Source organism: Euprymna scolopes, chromosome 1 (assembly GCF_053919585.1).
Source record: "Euprymna scolopes isolate OS-2025 chromosome 1, ASM5391958v1, whole genome shotgun sequence".
Classification (NCBI taxonomy): domain Eukaryota; kingdom Metazoa; phylum Mollusca; class Cephalopoda; order Sepiida; family Sepiolidae; genus Euprymna; species Euprymna scolopes.
In genome coordinates this window covers 12,631,537-12,657,014 of record NC_136482.1, presented here as the reverse complement: position 1 = coordinate 12,657,014, position 25,478 = coordinate 12,631,537, and the positions used below count along the sequence as shown (strand labels likewise).

Below are 25,478 nucleotides of genomic sequence, written 5' to 3'. Positions count from 1 at the left end.
TGGTAATGACGTGTAACAGATAAGCTGATCAAGACTAATGCTGAAAAGAGTCCCAGTTTGAGATCCATGACCAATGGGAGATGTTTCTGCTGCGGCCAGCGAGGCCATTTTGCAAGAAGTTGTACTAACAAGGGGCGGGGGCGCCCGCGCTGTTTCCAATGTGGTAGTTATGGACACTCTTTCGGGATGAACGAGAGTCCACACTAAGGCAGCCAGTGAGATGTTAATCCGGCGGAGGCTAAACACCCTGAAGAGTCTGGTATCGGAGTATGACCTGTCGGTGAGTGTAATGCTCGTGGCATCACACTGTAATCGTGCAGACCAACTAACCCGTGTGCCTCACAAATGGTATGAAGCTGTGAAGACAGGCGTGGAGTTCACTGCTCGATCTTGCGCAGTTGGCGCGATTAGCTCATGCCAAATACAAAGAATTCATGTGCAGAGTGGACATCCAGGTATCAAAAGAACTCTCTATTTTGCGAGGCGTGTGGACCCGGCAGTGACAAGGGCAGATGTCAGGCAGATCATCAAGCACTGTGAGGCATGCCAGTCTATCGATCCTGCACCTGAGCAATGGCAGAAGGGGCGATTGGAGGTTGAACATGTGTGGCAACGAGTAGCGATGGATATTACCTATTACAGTGGTAAGCCTTTTCTAACCCTTATCGACTGTGGACCCACTCGTTTTGCGGTGTGGTGGCAAATGACCAGGCAGGACTCGGCGAATGTTTTTTTTTTTTTTTTTTTTTTTTACACAGTGATCACCATTTATCAAGGCCCGGAAGCCACTCAGGGATAAGGGTTATTGCAAGTACATTACGTTAGTGTGGAGATTTGATGAAGTGTTTACTTAAGGGGGCAGTTCATTAGGAATTTGTTAATGTTGGACTTGAACACATCCAAGTTGTAGTCAGGTGGGAAGCAGGCAGACGGAACAGAGTTCCACAGGCGTGCAGTTCTAAGAAAGAAGCTTTGTTCATGGAATCCACGTTTTGATTTAGATACAGATAAAGAGTGGGGGAAATTTTTCACAGTGGATTCAGCTAGACGGGTGTTTTTCGTGAAAGATTGGCGAGGGGGGACCAGAGATTGGAGTTCAGACGAGTACCTGCCATGGAAATAACGATAAAACAAGGATAGGTTCGCAACGTCTCTTCTGTGGGAGAGAGGTTGCAGGGTAGAGAAAAGGGCATCCCCCACCAAGACACGAAGTCTATTTTGTACTCTGTCAAGGCAAGATAGGCTGTTTTTAGCAGCTCCTGCCCAGATATGACAACAGTATTCCATCCTTGAATGTACTTGGCTCTTATATAGATAGAGAATTGCATCAGTAGTAAGATATCTTCTGGAGCGGTAGAAGGATCCCACCATCTTTCCAGCGACCTTGGCAACAGACTTGATGTACGTGTTCCATTTCAGATCAGGAGTGAAGGTCAAACCCAGAAGCTTGTCAAAACACGGGGCTCTCCCAGACGAGAGCCATCCATCCCAATTAATGCCAGATGGGGATCAGAGCGTTGATGATGTAAGGATAGGAGTTTGGTTTTAGATGCATTAAAGGTAACCAGCCACGTCTTCCCCCACTGAACCACGCGCTCGAGATCAGAGGAGAGGGAATCAGAGAACTTTGTCATTTACAGCCTTTGATGTGTTGCCGTAGATGGTCGTGCCATCAGCATAGATGTCAATGAATGATTTAAGTATGTGTTTAGGGAGGTAATTGATGTAGATCAGGAAGAGAGTTGGGCCCAGGATTGACCCCTGAGGGACTCCAGCATTAATACTGCAGGCCTCTGATTTTTGTCCATCTACCAGTACTCTTATGAGCCTATCAGAGAGAAATGATTTAATGAGTGAGAAACATTTCCAGTTATACCGTAGCTGGAAATCTTATGAAGTAGACCCTTATGCCATACCTTGTCGAAGGCCTTTGATATGTCAAGAGCAATTGCGGTAGATCTTGCAGAGCGGAAACCATATTGTGTGTCACTAAGAAGGTTGTTTTTGCTGAGGGGGTTGACTATTTCTCTATTTAATATGGATTCCAGCAACTTACTCATAACACACAGGAGACTTATTGGTCTGTACTGAGAGGGAGATGACTTATCACCTGAATTCTTAAATACAGGGCAAACTGATGAGGTCTTCCAGGGAGTCGGAAAGCACTTCTCCTTAAGGCAGCGCTTAAACAGTTTCGTAAGTATGGGAGCAAGTTCTGGTTGAAGCTTTTTTAACACTATAATTGGGATGCCGTCAGGGCCAGTTGCTTTACTGGAATCAAGGTTCTTGATTAGCTTGGCGACCTCATGCACGGATATTTGTATGTTACCTAGCGTGTTCTGTGTTATAGGAGGAAATATGGGGAGTTGATGGCCTTCGTCGCATAGGGTAGAATTAGCTGCAAAGTTCTTTGCAAATTGTTTGGCCTTGTCTGATGCTGACGAGATGACCTCTGGTCCATTGATAATGGTTGGGATAGAATGCACACTTCTGTTCAGGATCCTATTTGTTATTTGCCAAAATTGGTGGGAACCAAGCCGCTGATCAGCTACCTTGGATTTAACAGACTGGGCATATAGCTCTCTTGCATTTTTTATTACTCTTTTACAGTGGTTGCTGGTAGTCCTGAAAGCAGCTTTAGTCTCAGTGCATCTATTACGTTGGTAGCTATGAAAAAAGTGATTTCTGTGCGCGATAGCAGCAGCACATTCTGGGGAGAACCATGGCTGGCTGTTAGGTTTTTGTTGGAATTTTCTAGATGGTATGAATTGGTCTATGCCTACAATTAACCATTCGGTCAGATCTGATACTATAGAGGACACTTCCTTTTTAAACATGGAGTGCTGAGGTAAATCAGATATGAATGTACGGAAGCTATCCCAGTCAGCCATAGAGTATCGGTATGCAGTACAGTGGAGTGGTATGTTAGGGGACTTATTACATTTCGTTTTTATCTTAACTGATACAACTGAGTGGTCGGAGGATCCTAGAGGAGAATGAACGGAACATGAACATAGCTCAAGGGAAGTTGAGAGAAAAGGTCTAGGAGGCTTGCATATTGACCGGGTGTATCGGGCTTACGGGTGGGTTCGCGAACAATCTGAGTGAGGTCATAAGCAATGACAAAACCTCCCCTCATCGTCTTTCTTATTTGAATGGGTCAGCCATTCCATGTTATGGACGTTGAAGTCACCACAGATGTGGATGTTAGCCGAGGGATGTGCAGACAGGATGTGGTCTATTTTCTTAGATATGCTCTTAAAGATAGTAACTCCGCTGTTGTGGGGCCGATAGAGGGCAAATATAAATGCGGTGGTGTAGTGCAACCTGGAAGCACATATAGGGTAAGTTAGGATCTTCTCTAGAGATATCCCTGCCACACGGGAAGCCATCCTTAATGTAGGCACATATTCCATGTCCATGGCGATCTTGGGTGTCAGATTAAGCTGTTAAGTTAGAGTATCCGTTAATTATGAACTCATCTAGGGAAGTGGTCGGCCCTATTCCAGTTTTGATTAGAAATAATATGTTCGATTTCGTCTCCTGTAATTGGGTTTCAACCTCTGGAAGGTTGGAATGTATACCCCTAATGTTAGAGAAGGAGACCTGGTAGTAGGGGTCTACGTTGGAAGATGGGGTTCTAGGTTTATTCGAGTTTTTTTTTCTGGAGATATTTATATCATCCATAATAACATACTAAAATTTGAATCCTTTGCAAAGGATAGAAAAAGAATTATAACAATTTATTTATTTTCAAAATAGGAACGTCCAAAAGTAAGAGACAAAATTGAGAAAAACTATAAACAGTATACTATATTCAAACTTTTTGTTTTCCTCTAAAGAATAAGTCTTACTTAGTTATTTGTAAACGTTGCATCAGCCGGCACTATGGCGAAACGCGAAAAACTTGATTACTCTGTGAGACAAGCTATTGTGAAGCTATACAAAGAAAACATCAAATGGAAAAGTGACCGTGTTCTATGACACATACAGACAAGCAGATACATAAAAGACAAGGCATCAAGCCAGATATTGTAATATGAAACAAGCCCAAAAGAACTACACTCATTATCGATGTCACAGTCCCAAATGATTTTGGCCTTAATAGAGCTGAACGGGAAAAGATAACAAAATATCAGGACCTAAAACTGATCTAAAAACGACATGGTCTCTGAAAGAAATAAACATTATACCAGTTGTGGTAGGAGCAACTGGCTTAATAAAAAAGAATCTTCAGAAATACTTAGAAGCAATCCCTGGAAGACCAAGCTGTAATGAAATACAAATAACAGCCATAAAGGGAACAGTATTTATTCTTAAAAGAGCCCTCGGATATAAATTTAAATCATAACAGAATCAAGTGTTAGCTCCAGGAGGGAGCCCCTTGATATCTTAAAACTTACTGAAGTTAAATAAATCAAAATTAGAGAGATTTCAGGGAAAGTGAAACATTCCAAGAGTGTTGTAGGCAGGGTTGTTAAATCCTACAATGATACTAGCAAAATAGTTAGTGCTTTTAAAACTGGCAGACCCCGCAAAACTTTGGCAAGAGAAGATTGAATAATGCAGCGTATGTCATTAAAGGACCATTTTAAGTCTTGCACAGAAATTAAAAAGGGCTATGAATAGTACCTCATGTGTTAATGTGTCAAGACAGACTGTTTCTAGACGATTGCAAGAAATAGGGCTGTTTAATCGAACCCTAGGGAAGAAACCACTTGTTAGTTTGAAGAATAAGAAGAAGAGTTTGCAAACAGGTATGTAATTTGGACATATGAAAATTGGGCAAAAGTATTTTTCAGTGATGAAAGTAAGTTTAATTTATTTGGAAATGATGGAAAAAAACAATGTAAAGAGACGTATTGGTGAAAGTTAAGTGCAAAGTGTACTAAGAAAACTCAAGTTTGAGGGCGGAAGCGTCATGGTATTTGGAACGTTTTCTAGCCAAGTTACAACACCTCTTGTCCGGTTACAAATTTGTGTAAACACGCAGGTCTATAAAAACATTATTCAAGATCATGTTGTGCCAATCATATAGAATTCAGGTTTCGATAGGGCTACCTTTTATGCAAGATAATGCCCCATGTCACAAGGAAAAGATGGTAAGTAGTTACCTTAGCGAGCAAGATTTCGAAATTATGGATAGGCCACTGCAAAGTCCTGACTTAAATCCAATAGAAAATCTTTTGAAGACCTTAGGAGTAAAAGTTATGGAAAGAAATTCCACTAACATGGAGGATTTGTGAGTGAAGCTTCAAGAAGAATGGTCTAAAATTAGTATTGAGGATTGTCAAGAACTGATTTGTTCTTGTAGTCGAAGATGTGCAGCTGTCATTGAGAGTAAGGGCTCATTTATTGATTGTACATGTATTTTTATTGTTTTTTTGGCTGTTTACATTGTTTTTCTCAATTTCGTTCCTTACTTTTGGACATTCCTATTTTGAAAATAAATAATTGTTATTCTTTTTCTATTCTTTACAAATGATTCAAATTTTAGTATGCTATTATGGATGATAACGACTACCAGTTGTCAAAATTTCAGCTTCTCACAGTTGTTATTTCTAATAAATATTAGGTTTTAAAATTTTGTCCCTTAGTTTTGGACGCCACTGTAGTTGCTATTAAGCAGTGCATACCACAACAGAGCAGCAATAAAAATGAAGATAGAGAATGAACTGCTACTTTGTATCGACCACATAAGATCCCTACTGTCTACAGGATTAGATGCTGATATTCTGCTGAGATCAGAGAATTGGTTCCTTTAGAGCTAGAATTAGCCATTATCCTTGAGTGGGTTAACAGTAACTTATTAATTTAAAGAAAAAAAAATTGTGCTAAAAGTCAAAAATCAGGATACACACGTTTATGATAACAACAAGTAAAATTTTTAACTTGTTGATAACATAAAAATCTGAGTCATGTTGATAACACATTTATGCAAAGTAAATAGAAAAATCTTTTAGCTTTGCTTATGAAAACAATTGTCTCAGGTGCATCAAATGTTTTTTTTTTATGTAAAACAATACTTTGTAAACGTTGAGTGCTTAGCAAAAAATGTAAATTAAGTTGAAGATAAGTAAAATGCAATTTCTGTAAAACTTTAAGATTTTTAAATATGTTTTCATAAGCTATTTCTATATTAGAAATCACTAAGAGAATGTAGATCCATTCAAAATAAATAATACTTCTCTTTCCCATGAAATGTTCTGTAAAATAGCAATAAAGAAAACAAAAATTAATGGTAGATTAATCTTATGAACAGTTATTGCAAATAAAATTAAGCATTGTGCATCAAATGTGTTTTGTTTTCTTTTATGTAAAACTAGCAATTCAACCTGGCTTTGCATGGGGCCCTATGTACTGTTTATAACTTTATGCGCATATGTATGTTTTTTAATATACATATATATTAAAAAGTTTGACTCCTGTCCAGGTAACCTACATCTAAAATTTCAAGTGTTTAGACCCAAAATTGGCGGAGGAGTTTGGCAGAATCTGCAAAGGTCAACTCTTTCAACTTTGACCTCTTGGCAGTCACATTTTTGCCCAAAAATTGATTAAAAAGCTTGCATGTCTGAATACCCGTTATGAAAAATTTCAAATGTTTAAACCAAAAATTGGCTGAGTAATTTGGTAGAGGCCGCAGAGGTCAACATTTTTTTAACTTTGACCCCAATTTTGACTCCTTAACATTTGTTTTGGGCTGAAATCAAATTAAAAAGTTTGATCCATGTCCTAGTAACCTACATCTAAAATTTCAAGTTGTTTAGATCCAAAATTGGCAGAGGAGTTTAGTAGAGTTTTCAAGGGTCAAATCATTGAACTTTGAATCCTTGACAGCTAAATTTCTGGCCGAAAACCGATTAAAAAGATTTTCCCAAATCTTAATACCCTTTGTCAAATCTCGAGTCTGTAGACCGAAAATTGACAGAGTAGTTTGGTAGGCAAATGTACACAGACAAACAATTTCACTTTTATAAATATATAGATAGATAATACTTTGTAAACATTCAGTGTTTAGCAAAAATTATGTAAATTAAGTTGAAGATAAATAAAATATCAAATAAGGTCAGTGAATGTACATACATATGCATGCATTTACACATTATATCCAAAGATGGAGTATTGATATTCCATCTATGAAGATACTGTTCAGTGTTTTTTCTTACCTTGACATTGACTTCAAAACCTTGAAGGATAATCTCTTTTCTACATAGCTCCTTTGCTTGTCTTTCTCAACATTATTTTCATGGTAGGTATTCAGTTGACATCTTACCTCTGGTTCCCAATTGTAAAACATTCACAACAAAAACTCGTCAAACTACAACCTCTGTAATGAATTTTCCTTTCTTCTGTTGTGTTCCTAAAACTAAACGGAACTTCCAGGAATAAAGTTTTTTTTCTGAGAACTTCTGGGCAACATGGTTGTTTTCAAGTTTAATGTTAACAATTTTTTTTTTTTTTTTGCTCATATTCACCGTGAACAAGACAAATTGCCACCAAGACGTAAGGGACTACTGTGAATTAAGGACTAGGTTTACAAGAATGCTAAGTAGGTATTTGGCCTGTTCATCTGGCACTTAAAATTTCTGCATGTTAGTACAATTGAAGAAGCAAGATACAGGGAGGAAATTTCAAAGTCTAGCAATTTGAGACTGAAACTTGCAAAATAGAAGATTCTCTGGCATTGGGGAGGCTATTTATATTGAAAGCATAGGATTTTGCTACTTGTTAGTTCGGTGTATTTATGGTGAGGGAGACCCAGTGCTAAAAGTTTATCAAAACACATTCCATTAAAGTTCTTGTAAAACGAGCACAGAGATGTGACATTGCGGAAATAGGATAAGGGTTAGAGCTTAGTTGACCATGTGGGACTTATAAACTTTTTTTTTAAACCCTGTCTAAGAGGGAAAGACTAGTGGTAGATACCCCATCCCATATGTGGCAACAATATTCCATGCGTGAGCATGTTATGAAAAGGTACAGACCTCAGTAAGTAAGAAGGCAAACTAGATAAGTTTGAAAATGATATTTGGAAAAGGTTAGATCGAACCCAGTAGGCAAGTGTTAAAAGATGATAGGTATTTAATCCTAGGAATGCAGTCGATTGTTCATTCTTTCAGAAATAACTGGATATTAAATATGTCAGTTAAAAGAATGTACAATACAAGTTTAGAAATTATGATTAACAAAATCGGTTAAAAACGATACAATTCAATTTAGAAATTTCTTTTGTTTATGAGAAGTGTGCAGATGCATGTGCAAGCGCACATGTAATTTGAAATGTGAAGGAGTCACATTATTCACCATGCCTCTAATGTCATCAAGAAAGGAGATTTCCAATATATGGAGACAGGGTTCAAAGTTAGGAGTCAGTCACAGTCAGAAAGTGACTTAGAGTCGAGTCGGCAACACTGGGAGCTGATGCTGTCTTGGAGGCGAGAGGGAGGGGGGGAGAAGAGACCATGTAGTCATAAAGGCTTGAATCCCTGATCGCTATCATCAACCAGCTGGTATGAATAAAGAATCATCTATATTTGAAACTTTGTCTCATCGTCATAACAACTGAAAGGTAAATGTGTTTTGTCTATCATCTTGTAAACAAACTTTGTATAACTCCCTTCCAAGTAATGTGTCACGCTATCATTAAATAATGACTCACCCCTCTGATGTTAAAAAAAACTGTACCCATCCTATCTCGAAGCTCGGTTATAAATGCTCTTGTTTTAAAATGTATCCCGTCAATCTACACTCTTGATATATGTTCTCTACAATATATGCACGCTAATATATACACACGATAAATATACACACCCACTATGTAACAAGTGAATGGTAGCTTTGTAGAGATATAAGACACTGTCAGGTGTGAGTATTTTTCTAGCATGGTAGAGGGAGCTCACTTTCTTTGTAGCAGCCTTGGCAATGTCTTCTATGTATTTTTTTCCAATTTATGTTATTTATAAATGTTAGGCTGAGAAATTTGAATAGTGAACTTTCAGCTAGATTGCTATTATCCATGCCAATTGACTGCTGGAAAAATTGTCTGCAAATATCCATAACCTAACAGATGAAGTACTATGTAAAATTCAGTTCTTGGTGACACTCTTCTGGAGGTTGAAGGTTCAATTCTTAGTGCAGACAATACTAAGTATACAATTGCAAATTACTTAAGACTTCTATCAGGTCATGATTGGTAGAACGAGAGCATACTATACCCATGGATCAAATAAAGGTTCCATTTGAAATTCCATGCAGATTCTCGAGTTGAACATGATACCACTGAAGAAAATCAAGTTTCATTGACCAAAACATTGTGAAAATAACATTTAAGATGAGAACAGCTGTCTAAGTAATCCAAACATTTTTTTTCCTTTCCAAAACTCATGTTCTGCAAAATCCAAAGTAATTTTCTTCTACAAAACAACCAAACCAAACACCTCTCTCTCTCATATATATATATATATATATATATATATATATATATATATAAAAGGCAAAACGTCCGTCCACGTTTTTTTATGTCCAAGAAAGGCTTTTTTTTCGCGGAGGTTCTCAATGAGGTTACTATTTTGGAGAACATTCCTTATACTTCCTAGATGATAAAATCTACAATTTGAAAACGGACATCGAGTTTAAAAATATTGCCTCATTCCCGTCCTTTCGAGTGTTTGTTTGTCTTTTTCATACAAAAGCAAAACTAATTGAAGCAAAGGCAGCAATGCCTGGCTTTCCTGCCAGGGACGTCCAGAAAGGCAATTATCTTTGATCAATGTGGGGGAAACCCTTCATATCAGACAATTGCTATTCATTTGGACGTTGGCAGTGCTTCACCTTTCAGGGGGGAAGCTGGTTTTCCACTACATTGTGGGGAAACAGATACGACAGAAACTGGCCTACAGCCAGAGTTAAGTGCGTTATTCTTAACTTAAGCCAGACGTTCATTTTTTCACCTGCGTGAACTCATTCCCTTAACTATCCATTTCTGCAAGTCAACTTTTTGATTGACATCGCTAAATTTGAATGCTTTACAATTCCTCTCTCATCATAGCATAGCGGTAAAATGTTAGGTTTCCTTTTAATTTCTTTTCCGCCTTTGCGTCACGGGTTCGAGCCTGCCTGCCTACTACCACTTTTTTTTCCATCAACACACCTCCAAACACCCTGGCAATGCCGGGCACCCTCGCTAGTGATAAATAAATATTTAAAGATATAAACAACTTGAAGCATAAAATTTTTTTCCAAAACTACTAGATTCTGCATTAAATAATCAGAAAAGGGTTGATATGCCACAAGACAACCAAACCAAATCTATAATACTAACCACCTCTGCCCTGTACTTATCATTTTCATAACTCTTTATCTTCTTGTCTCCATGTTTCTCTTTTCTCAGCCAATTATTTCTCACAGACATAGCTTATCTTTTAGATAAATATTTTTTTTCTGCACATTCTGCTCGTTTCTCGTTGCGACTTGCTTATCGTTTCCAGATGAAATGCACAATTCACTTTTCATTTGTATTCATCAGTCGACAGGTGATTATCTTACGTAATGCTTCCAAACCATCTTATCTTCATGTAAAACTTAAAAAATCATCTCTTGATAATGAAATATGCTTAGTAAACATATTCTTCTTCATAGGGTGTCTTGCATGAGGACTTTATTCAAAGAGGATGATCGTGACAAATTTAACTAAAGTCGTACCCCTCCCCTTACCAATTCACTTGATGTATATAAGTTTAAATATTTTCAAGTGTTTGTTTACATATTTTTCATTTTTGTGTCTCCTGCTGAGGTTAAACATTTCATTAATGATTTCCAACTTTTTCTGTTGCTGTTTCGCTTATGTCACCCACCAGGATCAGGTCATCATCAACTGATTCCCTTTGTGTGTTCTGCAGCCTACTGTGCTGATTTAGGCCATTGACATTTATGTGGGACACATTTTGGAACATATTGGATTATTGATGACAATTGAACTGTTAGAATCAATTTTGCACTTATCTGGTCTTTTCAACCGTTAAATCTTAAATTCTAAATATTGAGTATTTTTCAAACAGTGGATTTCCTATTATTATTGATTCATGCATTCAACCGAAGTTCACATTGTTATCAGACATTTAAATCTCATTCAGCCTCAATTTCCAACCTACGATAATGTCCCAGGTGTTCTCTCCTCTGCTATGACATGGAGGAAGAAAAAAAAAATGTATTTTTTTAAAGAATATTTTACTATTCAAAAATTTGAAAAGAAAAACTTAATTTTAATAAATAGAAATGTTTATTAAAACCAATTTTTTCACTTGTCTGGTCTTAACTATTAAATCTTAAATCCTAAATATTTGTTTCAAAATCAATATTGCGGCAATATATGCCATCATCAGAATTTTATACCATTTTTTTTTTCTTCACAGTGGTACACTAACTGTATTCTTCCATTTATAGAAGAATACAGTTAGTGTAGAATTTGCATGTAGTTCGTCCGTGGTGATATTTTCTAATCCTGGAAGATTATGCTTGGGTCGCATGATATGAAAGTTAAAGTTGTGTTTTCCATAATGTAAGTGTTGTTTAAATTTTAAAATAAAATGCATATGAAAAATATGTTTATAAGCCAAATGACGATGCAATATTATGTAAAATAAACAAATATTTATTTGTTTAAAATCAATATTTTGGCGATAGACACCATCCTCAGAAATTTTATTAATATTTTTTTCCTTTTTTTTTTTTGCGGCCATCGTGGTAAATGGAAGATACAGTTAGTAAAGAATCTATGTTGTTCGTCTGCTGTGATATGTATTTCATATGCATGTATGTACAACAATATTTATTCTGGGAAATTCAATACAGTAGCTGTTGGTTTCTAATCATAGACTACAAATTTACTGGAAGAGGAAAAACTTCAGTATTATCTGTCAACAGTTGAAACATTACTAATAGTTGAAAAAAATAAACAAATACAAGTAGTTGGCCACATGTGTATCGAGTGAAAGAAATGAGTAGGACACACAAACATATACGAGGAACCACACATATCGTATAATTATTCAAAATCTCTAAAATTAAAATATAAATTAACTTCATGTATAAAAATAATAGAATTCTTTAAGATTCTTGAGAGATTTCTTTATTGGAAATAAAATTATTTTGAATATTATGACTGCAAATAACTGAAATAATTGTGCCATGGTTGGCACTCTTTTGCTTTTTACCAAAGTTATGGTTAGAGATTTATTTGTATATCTCTTAATTGTTTCCAGGTGGAGATGGAACGGAACCATTTGAAGATGTTGGCCATTCCAGTGATGCACGGGAAATGATGAAAACTTATTATATAGGAGATCTTCACGAAGTATGTTTTTATGTGTGTGACCACTTTTGTGGCCGTGCATCTTTCTCTTATCTACAGTCATGATCACATTTATTGGCACGGTCCAATAAAAATCATATTTTGTTAATAAAATCTCATAAAAATGGTCAGAATCAAAGGTTATTATGTAGTATCATATGTACTTTGAACTGCTCTTTCTGATGCAATAATTGGATTTCAAAACAATTCAATACTAAAGAAATTACAAACAAAATTTCTAAATTACAGTGTTCAAAATTATTGGCACGACTTATTATTTTCATCTATTACCAGTATAATTATTATTTTCATCTATTACCAGTATAATTATTATTTTCATCTATTACCAGTATAATTACAACCAATTTCATGTTTGACATGGTTTCGTTACATTTTTGTAGTTTTATTTTGCTTATTTAATGTTAATTTAAAAATTTTTTCTTTTTCAGATAATTTATAGACAGTGTTTGCTTTGAATTAATTTAAATCAAGGCATTTTCATTATAGTTAAGACTAAGGAACACAGCGAAGACTTCAGGAAGCGTGGGACAGTGTGTCATTCCAAAGGGGAGGGCAGTAAGATTTCTAAGAAGCTAAACCTTTTCAAATCCAGCATTCGAGCCATCGTAAAGAAATTCAAATCAGAAAGTCATGTTATGAATTTGGAAGGTTGGGGGAGAAAAAGGCTACTGTCTGCGAAAGCAGAGCGAAAAATAGTTCGACATGTCAACCAAAACCCAAGGATCACTGCTGGGGAGATTGTTGAGGAACAGAAGCTCTGGAGTGAACGTGTCTCGACACACAGTTGGTAAAGTTTTGAAGAGAGCTGGTTTGAAAGCATGTCGGCCAAGAAAGACTCCCTTATTGAAACCTGTGCATCTGAAAGCAAGGCTAGAGTTCGCAAAGCGCCATATTGATAAAGATGCTGCCTTCTGGAAACCTGTTATATGGTCCGACGAAACGAAATTTGAGTCATTTGGCCATAATAGTGTTTCTTTTATTTACAGGAAATCTGGCGAAGCCTTCTTGCCTAAGAACACCATACCAACTGTGAAGCACAGCGGAGCCAGTTTGATGTTTTGGCTAATCTGACTAAGAAATGGCTTGAGGATAACAATATCAATGTTTTGGAGTTGCCATTCCAGAGGCCGGACCTCAATCCCATTGAAAATTTGTGGAGAATTTTAACATTGAGGGTAATGGAGAGGAAGCCCAAGAATCTCGCTCAGTTAGAGCATTATTGTCACGAGTAATGAGCTAAATTGACTGCTAAAGAATGCTACGAGTTAGTGGAAACCTATAATAAACGACTACAACAAGTAATTAAGGTTAAAGGCCATACAATCGATCATTAGAATTACAGTGCCAATAAATTTGAACAAAGGAATTTTGAAATATTGTTTGTAATTTCTTTATTATTCATTTTTTTTTAAATTTGATTGTTGAGTTGAAAAGAGTAGTTCAAAATATATATTATACTTTGTGATTTCCTTTGATTTAACCGTTTTCTGAAGGATTTTTAAGACAAAATGAGGTTTTTATTGGACCATGCCAATAAATATGATCATGACTGTACATGATTCTCTTTCTTTTTTTTTTTAGAGGGCCAATATTAAATAATAAAAGAAAGTGCAGAATATTGTTTGCAATTTAGTGTCAATATTTATTCTTCCATCTTTTTCTGGCCGTGTTTATTAAAATCTAATCCCAATGTTTATTGAACAAATTTTCCTATTGCTTTTCATAAATTACAAACTGTCAAAATAATCTCCGCCTTGAATGCTAAATGCGACCCAGATTCACATTCTAATTTTGAAACTATATTTGTATGACCCACTTTAGTAAGAAAGACAGCTTCTGGTGTAATTGTCATAACTATTACTAATTATCACAAAACAGTATCATAATTATTTTTACTTCCATAACAGGTAATTTCATTGCATGTTCACAACGTATTGACTGTTGTACTCTCAGGCCTTCTTTAAGCACCTTTAACAGATCTTGTTCCATGTCTTTCTAGATATTGAGTATCTATTAAATTTTATTAATTTTCTTCACCAGCGATTGAACAAAAAAAAAAAAAAAATTCCAAGCATAATTTCTTGTAGAATCTTTTATCCAATGAGACAACTTTATTTTATTGCATTTATAATTTCAACTTGTTAGCATTGTCCAGGAATGAATAAATATTTATTATGAACATTTATTAACTGTACTCTTGGCAACATTATGAAGGCTTCCTTACTAACATTAGATTTGTTTGGTAAGTCAAAAGAAGGGAAGAGGCATAACAAAAACTTTTGTTCTGCTTAGTGTTGCCAGGGAGCAATAAATGTAAATTATGTTATTACATTTTGATCTCTTTGGATTATTTTCATTATCAACATAATTTTTCTTCACATTATTCTAAAAGCAGGTGGAGGGAACGTAATTACCTGGTATCAAGAATGGTATTATGTTTTGTCCTACTCTACGTTATCCATGAATAATTAATGTAAGATTACAGTATTGCATGTTAGAGGGACAGCTATAATAAATGAACTGCATTATTTTTTCAACATATTAAAATGAGAAAGGGATGGATTGGGGAGCAATACAAAAATGGGGGAGAGGGAAAGCAAGAAAGATAAAGAGATGACTAGTAAAAGAGAGAGAGAGAGAGGGAAGGATAGATGTTTTGATCTAAACATGTTACACTATTTAACTTCTATTTATGTTTTTGTTGCTCCGAGCAATGCCAAGTAGCCCTGCTAGTATATAATAAAGTTGCAGTTCTTGCCTGTTTGTTTATGAACTAATGATTTAGAGTTAGATCCACATAATCAGTACATTATCTCGGATATCCGGATAAATATATTTTACTTTAATTAAAGAAGTTAGAACATTACTGTGGAGTCTGCATTTGTGTCAGGCATACATAAAAAATAAATGCAACATTTTAGTTTATTAATAAATTATAAAAACAAATGTACACACACTAGACATTTCAGCCTGTTAAAATCAGGCAAAAATTATAGTCCAACCCTGTTGGTGGGGTATTAGAATACACCAACTGCCCCTCAATGGGGCTACCTGGTGTCGACCTGTAATGCCTAAGGACAGGATCCTGTTGGTTGAGCAGATCATGTTCAAGGTCCTATTAGGACACACCACTTTGACTCTTACTTGGGCTAAGATGGACAGTGGGATAGGCCTGATCCAATCAATCGGTTGGTCATGACTAGCACTAAATCAGACAAACACAACAAGAAAATATGCTCATGCTCCCCATATTACTAAATAAACTGACTTAGTAAGCGGTGGCTGAAGGGTCAATCAACTTGCTGAAGAACGGATAAAACACAACTGGAAAATTAATATCTCTTCTAGAAATGAGGCCATTAGAAAAGAAGCAAACATGGGTGCTTGAGTCCATCAGCAGGATGTGTAACTTCTCCTGTATCCTTGTTGCGTTGGGGTAAATAACCCCCCCCCCCCTCCAACATTTCCCACACAGGGCTCAGAGGTGTGTAGGAAGCAGGAGAAAAATCCAAAATATGTAAATGTCAAATAACAAGTCTAAACAAAAAAACAACCACTAGTTTAGATTCAGAAACAGAATCCCAAAATTGAAATCTAAATCCAAATCTTCCTTATTTTATAATTATAGAAGCAATCAAAGGAGAACCAATAACAAAATTTTCTTCAAAATAGAGAAAATATTTTCACACATCAAACCTAAAATGGTCAAGAAGCTAAATAACTGTGCAGAAGTAGAAAACTAAAAACATAATAGAAATCATAAAATGAAGACCTTTCAACAACCATAAAGTAAAATAAATAAAAATCTACCCCTACAAAATGCTGACTACCAGTAAAGGAGTGATCAGGAGTTCAGAGTTATCCCTGTGCTCCTTGGAAGAAATCAAGACTAACTTGAGAAACCAAAATGTTATTGATGTAAAAAGAATCCAAATTAGAGGATATGTTGAAACTATCGATACAAACTCGTACATTCTAACTTTCAACTCTAATCAAATCCTAAGTAACATCAAAATAGAGTATGAAAAAATAAACACCGAACCATACATACCAAACCCCCTCAGATGCTAAAGCTGCGAAAAGTACGGACAGCATTGAGACTGGTGCACACGCTCTCCAGTATGCATGGATTGTGGAGAAAACAAGATCCATACAAATTGCCAAAAAGAGCCAAAATGTACTAAATGCTGAAAAGATCATAGTGCAAACTCAGAAGAATGTGACAAATGGAAGAAAGAAAAAGAAATTGCTAAAATAAAATATACCAAATATATAACCTTCCAAGAAGCTCGTAACCTAGCCGAAAATATAAGATACTCTTAAATAACAAAAAAAAGCATACAGCATATCACCGAACTAAATAACTAAACAACAAAAGCAAATTCATCAAACATCAAGATATTATGAAATTACTCAATGGAATAAGAGAACTAATGGAAGACTTAAAAGAAAAACAAAAAAAAAAAAAAACTATAAAACAAATCAACATTGAAAATAAAAATTACAAAACTGAACAAAACTCCCAAACCAAAACTCAATTAAAAAAGACCCATAAAACCTTAAAGCCTGATAACATAGAAACAACCCCTCTCATTGACAAAACAGACACCTAAAAGCACCTATGAAGGAAAAGGAAACAAACCACCAACCAACAAAGAAGTTTAAACCAAAATAAACAGACTACGCTCAACTTCCAGACTAAGAGACTCAATCCAAAACAGAGTTGAGGAAATGTATACAGAAGATCAAAGATTAGGCACTAATGACTAACAAAATGACTAACAAAAGTAAAAAATAAATACATAAAATCTAACCATAACTCCCAAAATAATCCGATGGAACTGCTGGGGCCTAAAATCTTACATAAATGACCTATTACTTCTTATAACAAACCATCAACCTGCCATCATATGTCTCCAAGAAACCTTTTTAAAAGATAAAATAAATATAAAAACTACAAACAATACAATCACATCCAAAATAGCCAACAGAGAGCCCCTGGAGAAGTATCTATCCTTATTAGAAATAATACCCCACGAAGCAAAATATATCTAAAAACTAATATTCAAGCCATTCCTACAGCAGCCACACTATACAGAACTATAAATATCTGAACATAAACATCTACATCCCACCCCAGGATCCAATAAACAAAACAGAGCTAAACAAAATAATAAATCAGTTACCCAAACCCTTCTTACTGTTAGGTGACTTTGTATGGAGATCTGCATACTTGGATAAGAAAGGAAAAAAAATCTTTAAAAATTATTAACGACAATGACTTGTGCATATTAAAAATAAATCCAACACATACCTTTATCCCACTTCAGGCACCTACTCAGTAGATCTAGTGACTCTACTATCTTCATGGACTACAACTGGAAGGTACTAGAAAATTCATGTGGTAGCGACCATTTCACAGTGGTTTCAACCAATCTGAAAGAAACAAATAACTGTCTTTCTCAATGGAAAATAAAAAATGCAAATTGGGAGGAATATAAAAAAAATGCCAACAAAGATTCTCAGAGGAGGAAAACCCAAATAACCTATAGAATATTGTTTTCAAACATTACTAGCCATTGCACATGAATGTATACCTAAAAATAGCAGAACTGACAAACAACAAAGACTGGTTTAACGATGAATGTCAAAAAGCAATTTGCCAATGTAAAGCTGCGTTATGAAAATTCAACTCTCAACCAATGAAGCACAGTCTAAACCTTTTTAAGCAAAAATAAGCAATAGTTCATAAAGTTAACAATGAGATAAATGGCTCCTTCTATGTGGATGACTTTGTCATCTGCCATAGATCAAAAAAAAAAAATTCATACTTCAGAACGCCAACTAACACACTGGACCACAGAAAATGGCTTTAAATTTTCAACAACCAAAACTAAATGTATTATTTATCCATTTATTTGCGGACTATTATCCTTATGTTTCTTCTAGTTGTTTCATGATGTTTTGGCCAATTATTACTATGGCCTTCGTCAGGTGGTTAACCGCGATGGGATAGGAATGCCAAATCTCCTTACTGCATTCTCAGCAATTACTGCCTTTCTTGTTGTCATCATCTCACCACGTTTTTGGCCAAGTAAGCCTCTGGCCGGCTTTGGGTAGGATTGAAACCACTATCTTCAGACAATGCTCACCTGAAATCATAGAGATTTCATTGCTCCATGGGCCCTGAAGACCAAGGTTGGATTTTTTAGTCCTATAAATCCACTTTTACTTGTTATCTGATCTTCCATTGTCGGGTCCGTACTGAATGATATATATATTATTTAATAAATTGGATTTCTTATAGTGATGGGTAATTTGCATAATTTGACCCGAATTCTTGTGATTTCCCGTCAAGCCCGGATCGGGCGAGACTGGCACTCATCGGTGTCAGCCGAGCGTTGTTCAAATGCTGAAACGCTAATTCGATTTTAAAAAGTTTTTTTTTTTTTTTATGTTTTTAATAATTTTTTATTTTATTTGTTATTTTTAATGATTTATTTAATTTGAATATTTTTTTTGTACTTCAATTTCTGGGTGTTTGCTTAGCTAATGCAAAAGCGATATGCAAATGAAAGCAGATGACATTCGAATTGGAAGAAATCGACTGAACCCAAAAAAAGCTGACAAACAACCATATTTTCAAACTTGCCAAACAGAAAAAAATGACAGGCAAGGGAATAAATCTGTGCATGTTAGAAAAACAAATGGAAACGCCGATGCAAACAATCTCATATTGTCGGGAAAAGAAATTGCTTTCCCAAAGAATGAGGTGCACCAATTGAAAACACAAATGTTTACAAAAAAAAAAAGATTGTGTGTAAAAGATGGCTTCTCATGGCGGTGTACCAATGGACAATCAGTATTATTACGCACAGGATCTTTTTTTTGCAGGATCCAATTTGGATATTGCAGCAATAGTAAAAATAATCTATTGATGGGCGTTTGAAATGGCAACCTTCGATTCCCAGTCTCAGTCTCTCTCTCTCTCTCTTTCGATTCCCAGTCTCAGTCTCTCTCTCTCTCTTTCGATTCCCAGTCTCAGTCTCTCTCTCTCTCTTTCGATTCCCAGACTCAGTCTTTCTCTCTCTCTTTCGATTCCCAGTCTCAGTCTCTCTCTCTCTCTTTCGATTCCCAGTCTCAGTCTCTCTCTCTCTCTTTCGATTCCCAGTCTCAGTCTCTCTCTCTCTCTTTCGATTCCCAGTCTCAGTCTCTCTCTCTCTCTTTCGATTCCCAGTCTCAGTCTCTCTCTCTCTCTTTCGATTCCCAGTCTCAGTCTCTCTCTCTCTCTTTCGATTCCCAGTCTCAGTCTCTCTCTCTCTCTTTCGATTCCCAGTCTCAGTCTCTCTCTCTCTTTCGATTCCCAGTCTCAGTCTCTCTCTCTCTCTTTTCGATTCCCAGTCTCAGTCTCTCTCTCTCTCTCTCTCGATTCCCAGTCTCTCTCTCTCTCTTTCGATTCCCAGTCTCTCTCTCTCTCTCTCTTTCGATTCCCAGTCTCTCTCTCTCTCTCTCTTTCGATTCCCAGTCTCTCTCTCTCTCTCTCTTTCGATTCCCAGTCTCTCTCTCTCTCTCTCTCTTTCGATTCCCAGTCTCTCTCTCTCTCTCTCTCTTTCGATTCCCAGTCTCTCTCTCTCTCTCTTTCGATTCCCAGTCTCTCTCTCTCTCTTTCGATTCCCAGTCTCTCTCTCTCTCTCTTTCGATTCCCAGTCTCAGTCTCTCTCTCTTTCGATTCCCAGTCTCTCTCTCTCTCTCTCTTTCGATTCCCAGTCTCAGTCTCTCTCTCTGTCTTTCGATTCCCAGTCTCAGTCTCTCTCTCTCTTTCGATTCCCAGTCTCAGTCTCTCTCTCTCTTTCGATTCCCAGTCTCAGTCTCTCTCTCTCTTTCGATTCCCAGTCTCAGTCTCTCTCTCTCTTTCGATTCCCAGTCTCAGTCTCTCTCTCTCTTTCGATTCCCAGTCTCAGTCTCTCTCTCTCTCTTTCGATTCCCAGTCTCAGTCTCTCTCTCTCTCTTTCGATTCCCAGTCTCAGTCTCTCTCTCTCTCTCTCTCTTTCGATTCCCAGTCTCAGTCTCTCTCTCTCTCTCTTTCGATTCCCAGTCTCAGTCTCTCTCTCTCTCTCTTTCGATTCCCAGTCTCAGTCTCTCTCTCTCTCTCTTTCGATTCCCAGTCTCAGTCTCTCTCTCTCTCTTTCGATTCCCAGACTCAGTCTTTCTCTCTCTCTTTCGATTCCCAGTCTCAGTCTCTCTCTCTCTCTTTCGATTCCCAGTCTCAGTCTCTCTCTCTCTCTTTCGATTCCCAGTCTCAGTCTCTCTCTGTCTCTTTCGATTCCCAGTCTCAGTCTCTCTCTCTCTCTTTCGATTCCCAGTCTCAGTCTCTCTCTCTTTCGATTCCCAGTCTCAGTCTCTCTCTCTTTCGATTCCCAGTCTCAGTCTCTCTCTCTTTCGATTCCCAGTCTCAGTCTCTCTCTCTTTCGATTCCCAGTCTCAGTCTCTCTCTCTTTCGATTCCCCGTCTCAGTCTCTCTCTCTTTCGATTCCCCGTCTCAGTCTCTCTCTCTTTCGATTCCCCGTCTCAGTCTCTCTCTCTTTCGATTCCCCGTCTCAGTCTCTCTCTCTTTCGATTCCCCGTCTCAGTCTCTCTCTCTTTCGATTCCCCGTCTCAGTCTCTCTCTCTTTCGATTCCCCGTCTCAGTCTCTCTCTCTTTCGATTCCCCGTCTCAGTCTCTCTCTCTTTCGATTCCCCGTCTCAGTCTCTCTCTCTTTCGATTCCCCGTCTCAGTCTCTCTCTCTTTCGATTCCCCGTCTCAGTCTCTCTCTCTTTCGATTCCCCGTCTCAGTCTCTCTCTCTTTCGATTCCCCGTCTCAGTCTCTCTCTCTTTCGATTCCCCGTCTCAGTCTCTCTCTCTTTCGATTCCCCGTCTCAGTCTCTCTCTCTTTCGATTCCCCGTCTCAGTCTCTCTCTCTTTCGATTCCCCGTCTCAGTCTCTCTCTCTTTCGATTCCCCGTCTCAGTCTCTCTCTCTTTCGATTCCCCGTCTCAGTCTCTCTCTCTTTCGATTCCCCGTCTCAGTCTCTCTCTCTTTCGATTCCCCGTCTCAGTCTCTCTCTCTTTCGATTCCCCGTCTCAGTCTCTCTCTCTTTCGATTCCCCGTCTCAGTCTCTCTCTCTTTCGATTCCCCGTCTCAGTCTCTCTCTCTTTCGATTCCCCGTCTCAGTCTCTCTCTCTTTCGATTCCCCGTCTCAGTCTCTCTCTCTTTCGATTCCCCGTCTCAGTCTCTCTCTCTTTCGATTCCCCGTCTCAGTCTCTCTCTCTTTCGATTCCCCGTCTCAGTCTCTCTCTCTTTCGATTCCCCGTCTCAGTCTCTCTCTCTTTCGATTCCCCGTCTCAGTCTCTCTCTCTTTCGATTCCCCGTCTCAGTCTCTCTCTCTTTCGATTCCCCGTCTCAGTCTCTCTCTCTTTCGATTCCCCGTCTCAGTCTCTCTCTCTTTCGATTCCCCGTCTCAGTCTCTCTCTCTTTCGATTCCCCGTCTCAGTCTCTCTCTCTTTCGATTCCCCGTCTCAGTCTCTCTCTCTTTCGATTCCCCGTCTCAGTCTCTCTCTCTTTCGATTCCCCGTCTCAGTCTCTCTCTCTTTCGATTCCCCGTCTCAGTCTCTCTCTCTTTCGATTCCCCGTCTCAGTCTCTCTCTCTTTCGATTCCCCGTCTCAGTCTCTCACTCTTTCGATTCCCCGTCTCAGTCTCTCTCTCTTTCGATTCCCCGTCTCAGTCTCTCTCTCTGTCGATTCCCCGTCTCAGTCTCTCTCTCTTTCGATTCCCCGTCTCAGTCTCTCTCTCTTTCGATTCCCCGTCTCAGTCTCTCTCTCTGTCGATTCCCCGTCTCAGTCTCTCTCTCTGTCGATTCCCCGTCTCAGTCTCTCTCTCTGTCGATTCCCCGTCTCAGTCTCTCTCTCTTTCGATTCCCAGTCTCAGTCTGTCTCTCTTTCGATTCCCAGTCTCAGTCTGTCTCTCTTTCGATTCCCAGTCCCAGTCTGTCTCTCTTTCGATTCCCAGTCCCAGTCTCTCTCTCTTTCGATTGCCAGTCCCAGTCTCTCTCTCTTTCGATTGCCAGTCCCAGTCTCTCTCTCTTTCGATTCCCAGTCCCAGTCTCTCTCTCTTTCGATTCCCAGTCCCAGTCTCTCTCTCTTTCGATTCCCAGTCCCAGTCTCTCTCTCTTTCGATTCCCCGTCCCAGTCTCTCTCTCTTTCGATTCCCCGTCCCAGTCTCTCTCTCTTTCGATTCCCCGTCTCAGTCTCTCTCTCTTTCGATTCCCCGTCCCAGTCTCTCTCTCTTTCGATTCCCCGTCCCAGTCTCTCTCTCTTTCGATTCCCCGTCCCAGTCTCTCTCTCTTTCGATTCCCCGTCCCAGTCTCTCTCTCTTTCGATTCCCCGTCCCAGTCTCTCTCTCTTTCGATTCCCCGTCCCAGTCTCTCTCTCTTTCGATTCCCCGTCTCAGTCTCTCTCTCTTTCGATTCCCCGTCTCAGTCTCTCTCTCTTTCGATTCCCCGTCTCAGTCTCTCTCTCTTTCGATTCCCCGTCTCAGTCTCTCTCTCTTTCGATTCCCCGTCTCAGTCTCTCTCTCTTTCGATTCCCCGTCTCAGTCTCTCTCTCTTTCGATTCCCCGTCTCAGTCTCTCTCTCTTTCGATTCCCCGTCTCAGTCTCTCTCTCTTTCGATTCCCCGTCTCAGTCTCTCTCTCTTTCGATTCCCCGTCTCAGTCTCTCTCTCTTTCGATTCCCCGTCTCAGTCTCTCTCTCTTTCGATTCCCCGTCTCAGTCTCTCTCTCTTTCGATTCCCCGTCTCAGTCTCTCTCTCTTTCGATTCCCCGTCTCAGTCTCTCTCTCTTTCGATTCCCCGTCTCAGTCTCTCTCTCTTTCGATTCCCCGTCTCAGTCTCTCTCTCTTTCGATTCCCCGTCTCAGTCTCTCTCTCTTTCGATTCCCCGTCTCAGTCTCTCTCTCTTTCGATTCCCCGTCTCAGTCTCTCTCTCTTTCGATTCCCCGTCTCAGTCTCTCTCTCTTTCGATTCCCCGTCTCAGTCTCTCTCTCTTTCGATTCCCCGTCTCAGTCTCTCTCTCTTTCGATTCCCCGTCTCAGTCTCTCTCTCTTTCGATTCCCCGTCTCAGTCTCTCTCTCTTTCGATTCCCCGTCTCAGTCTCTCTCTCTTTCGATTCCCCGTCTCAGTCTCTCTCTCTTTCGATTCCCCGTCTCAGTCTCTCTCTCTTTCGATTCCCCGTCTCAGTCTCTCTCTCTTTCGATTCCCCGTCTCAGTCTCTCTCTCTTTCGATTCCCCGTCTCAGTCTCTCTCTCTTTCGATTCCCCGTCTCAGTCTCTCTCTCTTTCGATTCCCCGTCTCAGTCTCTCTCTCTTTCGATTCCCCGTCTCAGTCTCTCTCTCTTTCGATTCCCCGTCTCAGTCTCTCTCTCTTTCGATTCCCCGTCTCAGTCTCTCTCTCTTTCGATTCCCCGTCTCAGTCTCTCTCTCTTTCGATTCCCCGTCTCAGTCTCTCTCTCTTTCGATTCCCCGTCTCAGTCTCTCTCTCTTTCGATTCCCCGTCTCAGTCTCTCTCTCTGTCGATTCCCCGTCTCAGTCTCTCTCTCTGTCGATTCCCCGTCTCAGTCTCTCTCTCTGTCGATTCCCCGTCTCAGTCTCTCTCTCTGTCGATTCCCCGTCTCAGTCTCTCTCTCTGTCGATTCCCCGTCTCAGTCTCTCTCTCTGTCGATTCCCCGTCTCAGTCTGTCTCTCTGTCGATTCCCCGTCTCAGTCTGTCTCTCTTTCGATTCCCCGTCTCAGTCTGTCTCTCTTTCGATTCCCCGTCTCAGTCTGTCTCTCTTTCGATTCCCCGTCTCAGTCTGTCTCTCTTTCGATTCCCCGTCTCAGTCTGTCTCTCTTTCGATTCCCCGTCTCAGTCTGTCTCTCTTTCGATTCCCCGTCTCAGTCTGTCTCTCTTTCGATTCCCCGTCTCAGTCTGTCTCTCTTTCGATTCCCCGTCTCAGTCTGTCTCTCTTTCGATTCCCCGTCTCAGTCTGTCTCTCTTTCGATTCCCCGTCTCAGTCTGTCTCTCTTTCGATTCCCCGTCTCAGTCTGTCTCTCTTTCGATTCCCCGTCTCAGTCTGTCTCTCTTTCGATTCCCCGTCTCAGTCTGTCTCTCTTTCGATTCCCCGTCTCAGTCTGTCTCTCTTTCGATTCCCCGTCTCAGTCTGTCTCTCTTTCGATTCCCCGTCTCAGTCTGTCTCTCTTTCGATTCCCCGTCTCAGTCTGTCTCTCTTTCGATTCCCCGTCTCAGTCTGTCTCTCTTTCGATTCCCCGTCTCAGTCTCTCTCTCTTTCGATTCCCCGTCTCAGTCTCTCTCTCTTTCGATTCCCCGTCTCAGTCTCTCTCTCTTTCGATTCCCCGTCTCAGTCTCTCTCTCTTTCGATTCCCCGTCTCAGTCTCTCTCTCTTTCGATTCCCCGTCTCAGTCTCTCTCTCTTTCGATTCCCCGTCTCAGTCTCTCTCTCTTTCGATTCCCCGTCTCAGTCTCTCTCTCTTTCGATTCCCCGTCTCAGTCTCTCTCTCTTTCGATTCCCCGTCTCAGTCTCTCTCTCTTTCGATTCCCCGTCTCAGTCTCTCTCTCTTTCGATTCCCCGTCTCAGTCTCTCTCTCTTTCGATTCCCCGTCTCAGTCTCTCTCTCTTTCGATTCCCCGTCTCAGTCTCTCTCTCTTTCGATTCCCCGTCTCAGTCTCTCTCTCTTTCGATTCCCCGTCTCAGTCTCTCTCTCTTTCGATTCCCCGTCTCAGTCTCTCTCTCTTTCGATTCCCCGTCTCAGTCTCTCTCTCTTTCGATTCCCCGTCTCAGTCTCTCTCTCTTTCGATTCCCCGTCTCAGTCTCTCTCTCTTTCGATTCCCCGTCTCAGTCTCTCTCTCTTTCGATTCCCCGTCTCAGTCTCTCTCTCTTTCGATTCCCCGTCTCAGTCTCTCTCTCTTTCGATTCCCCGTCTCAGTCTCTCTCTCTTTCGATTCCCCGTCTCAGTCTCTCTCTCTTTCGATTCCCCGTCTCAGTCTCTCTCTCTTTCGATTCCCCGTCTCAGTCTCTCTCT

General features: G+C 39.4%; 1 protein-coding gene across 1 annotated transcript in view; it reads left to right on the top strand.

The window, feature by feature from the left end:
• The window catches only part of LOC145279371 (cytochrome b5-like), a 97,870-nt gene that overhangs the window by 56,298 nt on the left and 16,094 nt on the right, over window positions 1–25,478 (top strand). The window contains exon 3 of the mRNA XM_080130723.1: window positions 12,264–12,355. Within this exon, the coding sequence (XP_079986849.1) occupies window positions 12,264–12,355 (92 nt within the window). The remainder of the gene's footprint in view (window positions 1–12,263; window positions 12,356–25,478) is intronic.